This window comes from Sinocyclocheilus anshuiensis, unplaced genomic scaffold (assembly GCF_001515605.1).
Source record: "Sinocyclocheilus anshuiensis isolate Anshui unplaced genomic scaffold, SAMN03320099.WGS_v1.1 scaffold718, whole genome shotgun sequence".
Taxonomy (NCBI): domain Eukaryota; kingdom Metazoa; phylum Chordata; class Actinopteri; order Cypriniformes; family Cyprinidae; genus Sinocyclocheilus; species Sinocyclocheilus anshuiensis.
The window spans coordinates 464,450-476,513 of NW_015546102.1; the positions used below are offsets into that span (position 1 = coordinate 464,450).

At 36.2% G+C, this 12,064-nt stretch overlaps 4 protein-coding genes across 4 annotated transcripts in view; 1 reads left to right on the forward strand and 3 right to left on the reverse strand.

Moving 5' to 3' along the window:
• Positions 1 to 581, reverse strand: part of nsun4 (NOP2/Sun RNA methyltransferase 4) — a 5,760-nt gene extending 5,179 nt beyond the window's left edge. Inside the window, exon 1 of the mRNA XM_016502190.1 lies at positions 534 to 581. The gene's annotated coding sequence lies outside the window, so the exon portion shown is untranslated. The remainder of the gene's footprint in view (positions 1 to 533) is intronic.
• LOC107700512 (cytochrome b-c1 complex subunit 6, mitochondrial-like) overlaps positions 1 to 2,380 on the forward strand; it is a 3,100-nt gene extending 720 nt beyond the window's left edge. The window contains exons 2-4 of the mRNA XM_016502191.1: positions 1,384 to 1,404; positions 1,558 to 1,719; positions 2,348 to 2,380. Of these exons, the coding sequence (XP_016357677.1) occupies positions 1,384 to 1,404; positions 1,558 to 1,719; positions 2,348 to 2,380 (216 nt within the window). The remainder of the gene's footprint in view (positions 1 to 1,383; positions 1,405 to 1,557; positions 1,720 to 2,347) is intronic.
• Positions 2,381 to 6,014: 3,634 nt separating this feature from the next.
• LOC107700540 (ATP-dependent DNA helicase PIF1-like) lies at positions 6,015 to 6,736 on the reverse strand. The gene is made up of 2 exons (XM_016502235.1): positions 6,509 to 6,736; positions 6,015 to 6,256 (listed from the first exon to the last, which is right to left on the reverse strand). Exons 1-2 carry the CDS (start codon positions 6,695 to 6,697, stop codon positions 6,203 to 6,205), a joined length of 243 nt encoding a protein of 80 aa, XP_016357721.1. The 5' UTR covers positions 6,698 to 6,736; the 3' UTR covers positions 6,015 to 6,202.
• A 674-nt stretch (positions 6,737 to 7,410) lies between these two features.
• LOC107700539 (ATP-dependent DNA helicase PIF1-like) lies at positions 7,411 to 10,671 on the reverse strand. The gene is made up of 3 exons (XM_016502234.1): positions 10,530 to 10,671; positions 7,905 to 8,096; positions 7,411 to 7,652 (listed from the first exon to the last, which is right to left on the reverse strand). The coding sequence occupies exons 1-3, from the start codon at positions 10,614 to 10,616 to the stop codon at positions 7,599 to 7,601; spliced, it is 333 nt and encodes a 110-aa protein (XP_016357720.1). The 5' UTR covers positions 10,617 to 10,671; the 3' UTR covers positions 7,411 to 7,598.
• Positions 10,672 to 12,064: the final 1,393 nt, after the last annotated feature.

The window sequence follows — 12,064 nt, forward strand, 5'->3', positions numbered from 1 at the left end:
AGTAAGGACAATTCATACAATACATTTAAACTGAGCTACTTTAATACCATCTCCGAACTTTCTACCACGACTCTGCTGTTCTTCGGCTGGTTCTTCTGGTATACGTTGATTGACAGATGTCTCGTCCAGTCAGCGGTGAGTAATCCCAAACCAATGGTGCTGTCTCAAACTATACCTACCTCTTCCGGTTTGTCTGATTTGTCGTTGTGTTTTCTGACTTATTTTGTTTTCGAATTTGTCATTGTGTTTTCTGACTTGTTATAATGTTTTCTGAATTGTTGTTGTGCTTTCTGAATTGTTATTTTGTTTTTTAGACTTGCATTTGCGTTTGTAATTTTTTATTTTGTTTTCAGAATTGTGATTTGCTTTGCACTTCTCGACCACCGTATTGTTAACATGTTAGCTGTCTTGACCAGACCTGACATGAACATTAGAAACTGTTCTGGCTGCTGTTATTTAGATGATTTGTTTACTAATAACTTATTCGTGTGGAAGAGTGACGTGTGTAATAATATGCACTTAATTTAACTTACCTTAACTTTAACTATGAGATGAGTTTGACCACTCTTCAATACGCAGCTTACGACACAAGGAGGCCTATTTTAAAAAGGGAGAATAATAAGAAATAATACACAATTGATTTTGGCCGATGATTGGTTAAAGCAGTGTTCCAGCCGAAACACCTGTTCACCTCATTGCTGGGTAGAACCTAGAGCGGTATCTTTATTTTTGTTGCACAGCAAGGGAACATTTCAATGTGATTCTGCTTAATACATTTTCTTTGGTTTAATCAAGAGATGGTCTAAAGTTTTTTTTTTTTTTAATGCTATATTGTTAATATAGTCAGCAAAATTGGTTGAAGGCACTTCACATAGTTTCAGGGAGGTTAGTTAAAGTATTATATTAGAATTTGTTATATTCAAGGACCCCTTGGTAAATAAAGAACAGATGCTCCTGTTAAATATCGTATAGAATAGTGTTGTAAACAACATTTTGTTAATATAGTCAGCAAAATTGGTTGAAGGCACTTCACTTATAGTTTCAGGGAGGTTAGTTAAAATATTATATTAGAATTTGTTATATTCAAGGACCCCTTGGTAAATAAAGAACAGATGCTCCTGTTAAATATCGTATAGAATAGTGTTGTAAACAACATTTATAATACTATATCAATGTATTTAAGTACTTAATGATGCTTACATTGCAAAGACAGTAAAATGTTTATATAAAACACTAAGATTCAATAATACCATTTTGGTCCCCAAAATTGTATATTAATATTTGTTAAATAGTTTCATGGTACTACATTTTTGCGTCTTTTCTCTTATTTGTAAAGGACAGACAACAGCAGAGGAAGATTAAGGAAAAGATGGTGCTGATGAGGAGGAAGAAGAAGAGATGGTGGTATGCTACTACAATATCTAAAATGTATTGGCTAAACATTAAATTCTTCTGTTATAAATGCATCTTTTTGGTTTAATTTTGAAAGAAAAAAAGAGACAAAAATGCTGAAGGAGAGGTAGTCATATAGATTAAACAGTGTCTGGCCCTCTGCAGGACCCCCTAGAAACAATAAGACAGGAATGTGAGCAGACGGCACATTGCATACATGCACGAGAAAGGCTAGAAGCTTGTGAAACTAGAATTAGCACACGGTCACACACTGAGGAGGACTGCACAGAGGAGCTTTTCGACTTTCTACATGCACTGGACCATTGTGTAAGTCACACTTAGCAGCAGTTAAAAAGCAATTTTTTTTAAACTTCAATTTTTAGTGTCAGTTCTTAAATGTGTTCTCTTAAAGCAGTGATCCTCAAATCTGGCTCGCGAGATCCACTTTCCTGCAGAGTTTAGCTCCAACCCTATAATCAAACAAACCTACCTGGGATTTTCTAATGCTCCTGAAGACATTGATTAGCAAACTCAGGTGTGTTTGATTAGGGTAGAGCTAAACTCTGCAGGAAAGTGGATCTCGTGAGCCAGATTTGAGGACCACTGTCTTAAAGTAATAGTTCACCCAAAAAATGTACATTCTGTCACAGTTGATACAAACCTGATGAATTTCTTTCTTCTGCTAAATACAGAAGATGATATTTTGAAGAATCTGAACAGTTGCTGGTAGGAAAAAAAATGGTATATATATATATATATATATACACAGTGGGTACGGAAAGTATACAGACCCTACTTTCCGTACCCACTGTATATATATATATACTGTATATATAAAGTCAGTGGCTACTGTCAACTGTTTAGAACAACTTGAGGGTGAGTAAAAGACAAATTTCATTTTTGGGTGAACTTTCCCTTAAAAAAATATTGCTCCAGTATCATCATTGTCTTACAGATTGCACAGAAGCTCTTCAGTTCAGTTAAATGAAGCCCCTCTGAGACGCTATCATCGTACTGCATTTCCAGTGGAGCATCTAGAGCTCCACAGATGTGTATTTAAATGTACAGCACAAGCAACACCAGAGACCTAAAACTTGTGTTGTACATGTACAGAAAGTACACACATTTGTTCACATGCCTTTTCCTCAAAAAAAATAAAAATAAAAAATCAATGTTGGCCAGATACTGACTGCAACGTTACATCTACCCCTTTGTTCAGGGTCTCAATATTCAGTTTCTAATGTCAAATGCCTGTGAAACTTGTTCAGTTTATGTCTCAGTTGCTGAATCTTATGTTCATACAAATATTTACATGTTAAGAAATTTGCTGTAAATAAAGCAGTTGAATGTGAGAGGACTTTTTTTTGCGTGTAGACCCAATTGCAATTACACATAGTCTCTCAGGGTGGCAGTAGACATTGCATTTTTAGTTGCTAGTTTCTCCTTGCTTTAACTCAGCGGACCCAGATACGGGTCCAAAATCACGTAAAAAATGTTTATGCTTCATTTACATAGCCTTCCTTATACAGGTGCATCTCAATAAATTAGAATGTCGTGGAAAAGTTCATTTATTTCAGTAATTCAACTTTTCCACGACATTCTAATTTATTGAGATGCACCTGTATAAGGAAGGCTATGTAAATGAAGCATAAACATTTTTTACGTGATTTTGGACCCGTATCTGGGTCCGCTGAGTTAAAGCAAGGAGAAACTAGCAACTAAAAATGCAATGTCTACTGCCACCCTGAGAGACTATGTGTAATTGCAATTGGGTCTACACGCAAAAAAAAGTCCTCTCACATTCAACTGCTTTATTTACAGCAAATTTCTTAACATGTAAATATTTGTATGAACATAAGATTCAGCAACTGGAGTGTCTTCTTTACAAAGAATACCATAAAGTGAATCATAAAGGATTCATAAAACGAATTTCCGCCTAACGATTGCGAATACTTTTTCAGAAGAATGTGTATTTTATATATTTTTCACAAAACAGTCAAGTCATATATTTCATTGTGTGACAATCACAGATCGAATGATCTTCAATAGAATCGCAATGTGAAATTTCTCACCTCTAAGCAAATTTTCGTATGGGTTACATTCCTACTCGTAGCACTGCTTCAGTCAGCCACAAATAGCCACAAATATGTATATACTCTATAATATTATCTTTTTGATTAGGATCTCTTCTTTCAAACAAGACAATTTTCACGTTTCTGCGTGCTTCCATCGGTGAGATATATAGCGTTTTGTCCAGATGGGCACCAGAAAAAACAGACGCACTTTCTGCCATAGACGTGCTCTCCAAATCATCCGCGCTAAAGCCAGGCAGGTCTGATCCTTTTAGAATTCTGTGCTGGCCTGTGGACTGCAATTGGTCAGGTTTCATGACTCTGTCACTCAGCGGGCCAGTCAGAGCTGTGAAATTTGACACCTCTGCATCAACAGGAGGGTGGTCGAGGGGGCAGACACCGCATCCGGATCCGGGAAAGCTCTGCTAGCAGCTGTGTTGTTGTTTGGGACTTGTCGTTTCGGACAGTTTTGAAAGCAATAATACCACGCAGAAAAGCTATGGCATCTGCGGCTTGGAGAATATCAATCTATGATAATCATATTACAAGTTGTATATGATGAAGAACGTTCAGCGGCGCCGTGGAGAGGAATGAACGCGCGTCTGGTGAGGCTTTATCAGCGTTTTCTCCATTTGTGATCTTTGAATCTTTATTTTGAAACGTGATAGCACAGATAGCAATCTGATAAACTGTTTATTGACAGACAAGGACAGTACATGATGCATTTCAGTAAATATACATGGATTATTACAGTGCTGTGTGAATGATCATTTATTTGTTTGTTTCACGCTCTGAAGGTCATAGCAGCCGTGGCTATCGGATTAGCTCAGCTCTGGTCCAGGGATGCAAAGATGTTGGCAGGAAGAGGCTGGCTCAGCTGATGAGGTGAGGAGATGCTCTGAATCAGTATATACCAATACAGAATGCACATAAATGGAATGATATAAAGCTGGAGGATGTGGATTCTATTATAGATATTTTTTTATAATATATTTCAGGTCTTGTGTATCCTGAAAGATTAAAACTGATTGTAGAAAACTCAAAATGTGAAATTTGGTCCAATTCGCTTATGCCATTTTGTATATTACTACTTAGAAAAACATAAAAATGAAACAATTCAATCAATAATCAACAAAAGTGCTTATAGCACATAGTAAAATAGAATTCTGGGGGTAATGTGTTTTATAAAGCCTGTTTTTGCAAAGGAAACTCAAAATGACACATGTATATGCAAAAAAAGGACAATTTTACTCGCTTCACTTATAATGCAGTAACTCCTGTTTAGAAGCTGTTATTTGAAAGATTCTTTTTTTCTGGTACATTTTGGCATCTAGTGGCATCAAACAAAGTAAATTGCAAAGAGCTGGACCTAATAGAACCTGAATTACACACTTAAAAAAAAAAAAAAAAAATTTAAATCAAAAAGCGCCTGTTTTTTTTGCGTTTATTGTAATATTTGAAAAATATATAATGTTATTTATAAAGGATTACACTCATATTTTGAAGGTCAAATGGTTTTCTTTACAATGAAACCATTTTTTTTCATTTCCTCCATTGTATGCATGTAGGGTAAAAATTTGAATTTGAGCATGTCAAATTTAGGCGAAAATACCAAAAAACGCACCAGAGCTTAAATGTTAAGTTAAAATCTTCTGTCACTGAGAATGTAATATTTGACCCTGGACCACAAAACCAGTCTTAAGTCGCTGGGGTATATTGTAGCAATAGCCAAAAATACATTGTATTTTTTGCATTGCTTTTTCTTTTATGCCAAAAATCATTAGGATATTAAGTAAAGATCATGTTCCATGAAGATATTTTGTAAATTTCCTACTGTAAATATATTAAAACTTCATTTTTGATTAGTAATATGCATGGCTAAGAACTTCAGTTGGACAACTTTAAAGGCGATTTTCTCAATATTTAGATTTTTTTGTACTCTCAGATTCCAGATTTTCAAACAGTTGTATCTCGGCCAAATATTGGTTAAATATTTGGACCAAGTATACGGTCCTATCCTAACAAACCATACATCAATGGAAAGCTTATTTATTCAGCTTTCAGATTATGTATAAATCTCAATTTTGAAAAATTTACCCTTATGACTGGTTTTGTGGTACAGGGTCACATATAGCTTTGGCCTTTTCTTTTGATAAAGAGAGAAAAAACTTGTTTGGATTTTGCTACAACAGTGTTGTGAGTTAGTAAGAACAACCCATGAAATTGTGTTCTACTGGCACATATGCCTGTATGGATACTGGATTATTAATCGTATATTTTTTAAAAGGATAATGATCTATGGAAGTTTAACAAACACTTTTTTAAGCATCTCACTGAAGCTGATGAAGAGGGAAATATGTGTACTCTTGACCGTAATGTATGCAGTTACAGGACGTTGGGTACCACTTAATCTAAATTCAACGAGCCAGAATATTCAACTAAACATACCAAACCAAATTATAAGAACACACATTTCACTTACAATTAGAAAACCACTGCCACAAGCACTTTCATAATCAAACCAAATCATATGTATAAAACCACAGAAATTTTATTAAAATAAATACATGGTTACATAAAACAGGGTTTAGGGCAATATTTATAAAAAATAAATAATCGCTCAGTTGAAAAGCAGGGTATTATAATTTACCCAATAAGAAATGCTAACTGAATTAAACATGTTCCTGATGCATTCATGCACACAGTGCATATGAAAATCAGAGCTTCATATCACCACCTCACCAATGGGAATTCTCCTTATAGCTCTGTCCAACAAAGTCATTCATTGAGGACTGGGGGAAGAAAAAGATATTACAATCAGAGACCTATAATAAACTTCCTAAATCAATGTAAGCCTTGCTGAAATTGGGCAATTTCAATTCTGACAACTACTGTAAAATCATCCAGTAATTTGAGCTTCCTGGGAGACTTTTATTAGCCAATCTAAAATCATTTAGATTCATCTTTAAAATTGAGGCAGTCTGGTCTAACACAGAACAGGGTATTGATCTGAGAAACAGAGTAATTGTCCAGGGTGGACTGACCTGCATGAGCAGCCTCTCTTTCCTCAGTCTCTTATAAAAGAGCAGCACATCCTGGTTGGCCCTCACTACTCGCGGATCAAAGTCCATCACACGCAGGCCTTCTAGACTCCGGGCCCGTGACAGAGCAACATAGGCCTGGCCGCTCTCAAACACACGTGCCAAAGAGATCTCCACACAATCCAGAGTCATGCCCTAAACACACCAAACAATCAAGATACCCGCCATGAATTTCATTCAATAATCACTTGTCTTTCATGGAAATCAGATTTTTAATAAATATGCTAGAAATACCACATTGTTTTTTGTATTGGAACCAGGCTCTCTCACTGTCAAAGCTAACCAAGACAAAGCAAATAGGCTGGTTGCTCAAGCCAGAAGATTTCGCTAGTTAATTTAAGCTACGATGCTGTTAAAGCAGGGGTGTCCAAACTTGGTCCTATAGGGCCACTGTCTTGCAGAGTTTAGCTCCAACTTGCCTCAACACACCTGCCCGGAAGGTTTTTGATAAAGAGAGAAAAAACTTGTTTGGATTTTGCTACAACAGTGTTGTGAGTTAGTAAGAACAACCCATGAAATTGTGTTCTACTGGCACATATGCCTGTATGGATACTGGATTATTAATCGTATATTTTTTAAAAGGATAATGATCTATGGAAGTTTAACAAACACTTTTTTAAGCATCTCACTGAAGCTGATGAAGAGGGAAATATGTGTACTCTTGACCGTAATGTATGCAGTTACAGGACGTTGGGTACCACTTAATCTAAATTCAACGAGCCAGAATATTCAACTAAACATACCAAACCAAATTATAAGAACACACATTTCACTTACAATTAGAAAACCACTGCCACAAGCACTTTCATAATCAAACCAAATCATATGTATAAAACCACAGAAATTTTATTAAAATAAATACATGGTTACATAAAACAGGGTTTAGGGCAATATTTATAAAAAATAAATAATCGCTCAGTTGAAAAGCAGGGTATTATAATTTACCCAATAAGAAATGCTAACTGAATTAAACATGTTCCTGATGCATTCATGCACACAGTGCATATGAAAATCAGAGCTTCATATCACCACCTCACCAATGGGAATTCTCCTTATAGCTCTGTCCAACAAAGTCATTCATTGAGGACTGGGGGAAGAAAAAGATATTACAATCAGAGACCTATAATAAACTTCCTAAATCAATGTAAGCCTTGCTGAAATTGGGCAATTTCAATTCTGACAACTACTGTAAAATCATCCAGTAATTTGAGCTTCCTGGGAGACTTTTATTAGCCAATCTAAAATCATTTAGATTCATCTTTAAAATTGAGGCAGTCTGGTCTAACACAGAACAGGGTATTGATCTGAGAAACAGAGTAATTGTCCAGGGTGGACTGACCTGCATGAGCAGCCTCTCTTTCCTCAGTCTCTTATAAAAGAGCAGCACATCCTGGTTGGCCCTCACTACTCGCGGATCAAAGTCCATCACACGCAGGCCTTCTAGACTCCGGGCCCGTGACAGAGCAACATAGGCCTGGCCGCTCTCAAACACACGTGCCAAAGAGATCTCCACACAATCCAGAGTCATGCCCTAAACACACCAAACAATCAAGATACCCGCCATGAATTTCATTCAATAATCACTTGTCTTTCATGGAAATCAGATTTTTAATAAATATGCTAGAAATACCACATTGTTTTTTGTATTGGAACCAGGCTCTCTCACTGTCAAAGCTAACCAAGACAAAGCAAATAGGCTGGTTGCTCAAGCCAGAAGATTTCGCTAGTTAATTTAAGCTACGATGCTGTTAAAGCAGGGGTGTCCAAACTTGGTCCTATAGGGCCACTGTCTTGCAGAGTTTAGCTCCAACTTGCCTCAACACACCTGCCTGGAAGGTTCTAGTATGCCTAGTAAGACCTCAATTAGTTGATTCAGGTGTTTAATTGGGGTTGGAGCTAAACTCTGCAGGACAGTGGCCCTTAAGGAGCAGAATTGGACACCCTTGTGTCTGCTCTAATTACTGCTCTAGCTAAGAAATTGGATCAAATTTTGACCTATTCATTTGGCACTCAATATTTAAAAAAAAAATCTGTCAATTTGATGGTTGGGGGATGTTTAGCATATGGTTTTGTTTTGGTTTTTGTTTATAACGCTGTGCTCCCTGCCCTTACACATGCATGGCTTTGACGACAGCAGTCCTGACTGAACTAAAGTAAAATTGTAGCCCGAAGACAAACTATCAATTTACAACAACAGAATGTCACAATTGTTATAAAAATACATATTTTATGATATTATGAAGTCCAGAAGTGACTAACCTTTTGCCAAAGTATTTAAGTCTCCAAATTAAGTTAAATGATCTTTTTGAACAAATTACTAATTTCCCCCCTCTTTTTCTACTTTTTACCTTTTTTTAAATTTAAGAATATACAGGTGCATCTCAATTAAAATATCGCGAAAAAGTTCTGTTTTTTGTAACTTATTTCAAATTTCAACTTTTATATATTCTAGATTCATTACATGTAAAGTAAAACATTTCAAAAGTTTTTTTTGTTTTAAAGGGGTCATATGATGCTGCTAAAAAGAACATTATTTTGTGTATTTGGTGTAATGAAATGTGTTTATGCGGTTTAAGGTAAAAAAACCACATAATTTTCCACAAACTGTACATTATTGGCCGCTTGTCAAGCATGAAAAAAACCACACGTTTTATTTAAATTCTGAATATATTATCGTATACAGCACTCCCTTTAAATTGATTAAAAACTGTCACTCATTCATCACGATCTCACAAAGTTCCGTTTTAACCAATGAATGTGACCACACAATTAAACTAAGTTATGAGCATGATAGAACTCAGCACTGGACAAAAAGAGGTGAGTGCGTGGATTCCAACCTAAACACATCTGATTGGCCATTGCATTGTAGAAATCAACAAACATGTCTGTGATTGGCTACTTTGCTCCCCTCTGCGAAAATGCATTGTAAAATAATTTGACTGAACAAACATGTCTGTGACTGGCTACTTTGCTCCCTCTGCGAAAATGCATTGTAAAATCATTTGACGCTTTCCAAACCAGAAGGGCAGATACACTGGATTGTTTGCCAAATCTATTTCGTTATGCTATTATTACGAAGAAAACAGATCCTAGACCAGGAGTTATGGGCAGCTTTTCCATCTAAAAACAATCAGTTAGACTATTTTACACGCGAAACTAAAGTCCAGCCGTCCCCCTTGGTCAGGAGGGGGGCACAGTGATGTCCGTGGCCGTGTCTCTCGCACCGGGCCTGAACCAAACTAATTGACTTCCACTGTATTTTTTTTATACATACAATTGTCTAAAAAGGTCTATGGGAACCAAAATGGTTTGGTTATTAACATTAAAAATATCTTCCATTTCCTTTCCACAGAAAAAAAACTCGTCCAGGTTTGGAAAAACATAAGGGTGAGTAAACAATGTTTTCATTTAGGGGTGAACTATCCCTTTAATAAAAATTTTTAGGACAATTATAGTGTTAAAACCAAATCGAGTCATTGTGGGATGTAATACTTGAGAGTTTCAGACCCACATGGTTATGGGGAATTGATTTAATATTTTTCTCAGTTCCTCTACTGAGCATTGGGACATAGACACATGCAAGGTTTCTCAAACATTTGCCAGACAGCTGATGAGCTAAACGGCGATAACTTTGACAGTTCATCAGTACAGAAGGCACATAGTCAGAAAAGATGGGTAAACATGGGGACTTAGTTAAGGAGTCAAAACACAAACCAGAACCATAGCCCTGAGCATCTGTTTACAGATACATAAAACACTCTTCCTGAGCCAAGTTATTTCATTTTAATAGCATTTTCAGTGAAATCACATGATAATTTCCACTGGGGCTCAAACCAGTATGAGATCAACGGCACAATTTAGCAAAATTAGATTTCATTCTATGCAGTCAGTTGATGCAGGTTTGACTCTGTAGCTTACTACCTATGCAAAATGACTCATGGTGGGACATGAGAGCAGAGCTCACCTGACTCTTGTGGATTGAAATGGCCCAGGCCAGTTTGAGTGGCAGCTGCTGTCGGCTCACGTACAGCCCCCCTGACACTTTAAACATCCAACGCTCTCTCTTTATTACCTCAACAGCCCTGCAAAGGAATCGCACCCGAGGGAGACCTGCAAGGAGACGGGTGGTCACAAATGATGGTATGTCACAACATCTCACACGATGTTTATATCCTCTGAAATACGTTGGTGTTCTATAACTAGCCAGATACAAAAATTAATTAGTGATATTTAGCTAAATCTCATGAAGTCAGTGAAGAAAATGTCAAAAAATTGCATTGAAAACCCCTAATTCTCATTACGGTCATAAATAATTGTTTAAAAAAAAAAAAAAGTAAATGGGGTCTGTAAAATTTGTCTCTTATGCTCTACATTTTTTAATCAAAAATACAGAAAAACCATAATATAGTGCAATAATAAAGACATTTTCTCCATTTTAATATTTTCATTAAAATTAATTTATTCCTGTGATGGCAAAGCTGATTTTCAGCAGCCATTACTCCAGTGTCATGTGACACTTCAGAAACCATTCTAAAATGTTGAATTGCTGCTCAAAAGAACTGCATTTATTTGAAATGGAAATCAGAAAAATACATAAGCTTTAAATTGATATGTAAAACAACAACAACAACATGCTAGTGTTTGTACTACTGCCAGTGTTTTATTAAAATCAGTGTAAATTAAATTAGTTGTAATAGCTAATTACATTCCAACAGCATGATGTCACAAATCAATTAACCAAAATGGTCCTAAAGATAGGCTTCCAATTACTTTACACAATAGCTCCTTATGATTTTGTGATAAAATACAACCTGGACATATTCTTTTGAGATTTATCAATTCATTTTCCTATTTTCATGATAACGTAAAAGAAAGCGACAAAGTAAAATAAGATGTGTTAGGGGAAGCGCCAGTCACCATTTCACAGTCAGTCCAACCCTCTATCTACATTGCGAGTAAATCACTCGCATATGCGACTAAATCTTACTCTGGGCGACTAAATGATGTCTAATATTAGCCAATGGCTAATAAATTCTCAGATTTTACTCGCCAGTGTGTGAGTTGGAGGTTAAGTGTAGCAAGATGCTGCTATCAATAATAAAAATAATAGTAATATCAGTGTATACAGTAGTAAGATGTAACACACACATTAATACAGGATCCTAACGTTATTCATCCTCATCTGGATGGTGCTGTGAACCCAGACACGTCGGCGTTTGGCTTTCCATTGAAAGAACTGCCGCTTTCTCCGGTAGTGGGCGGAACTAATTTGCAAACGGCAATCTCATTGGCTGGCGCTCACCTATTATCATCATCCCTGTTTTGATTTCAGAAAATCAGTTCGAGCGAACGCACACACATTCATTAAATGATTGATTATCATATTATAATGCTTGACTGACAGATGTTAAGAGTGTACTTTCAGATATTTATATAACTGCCATTTTACAAACACACACACACACATATACATATATATATATATATATATATATATAT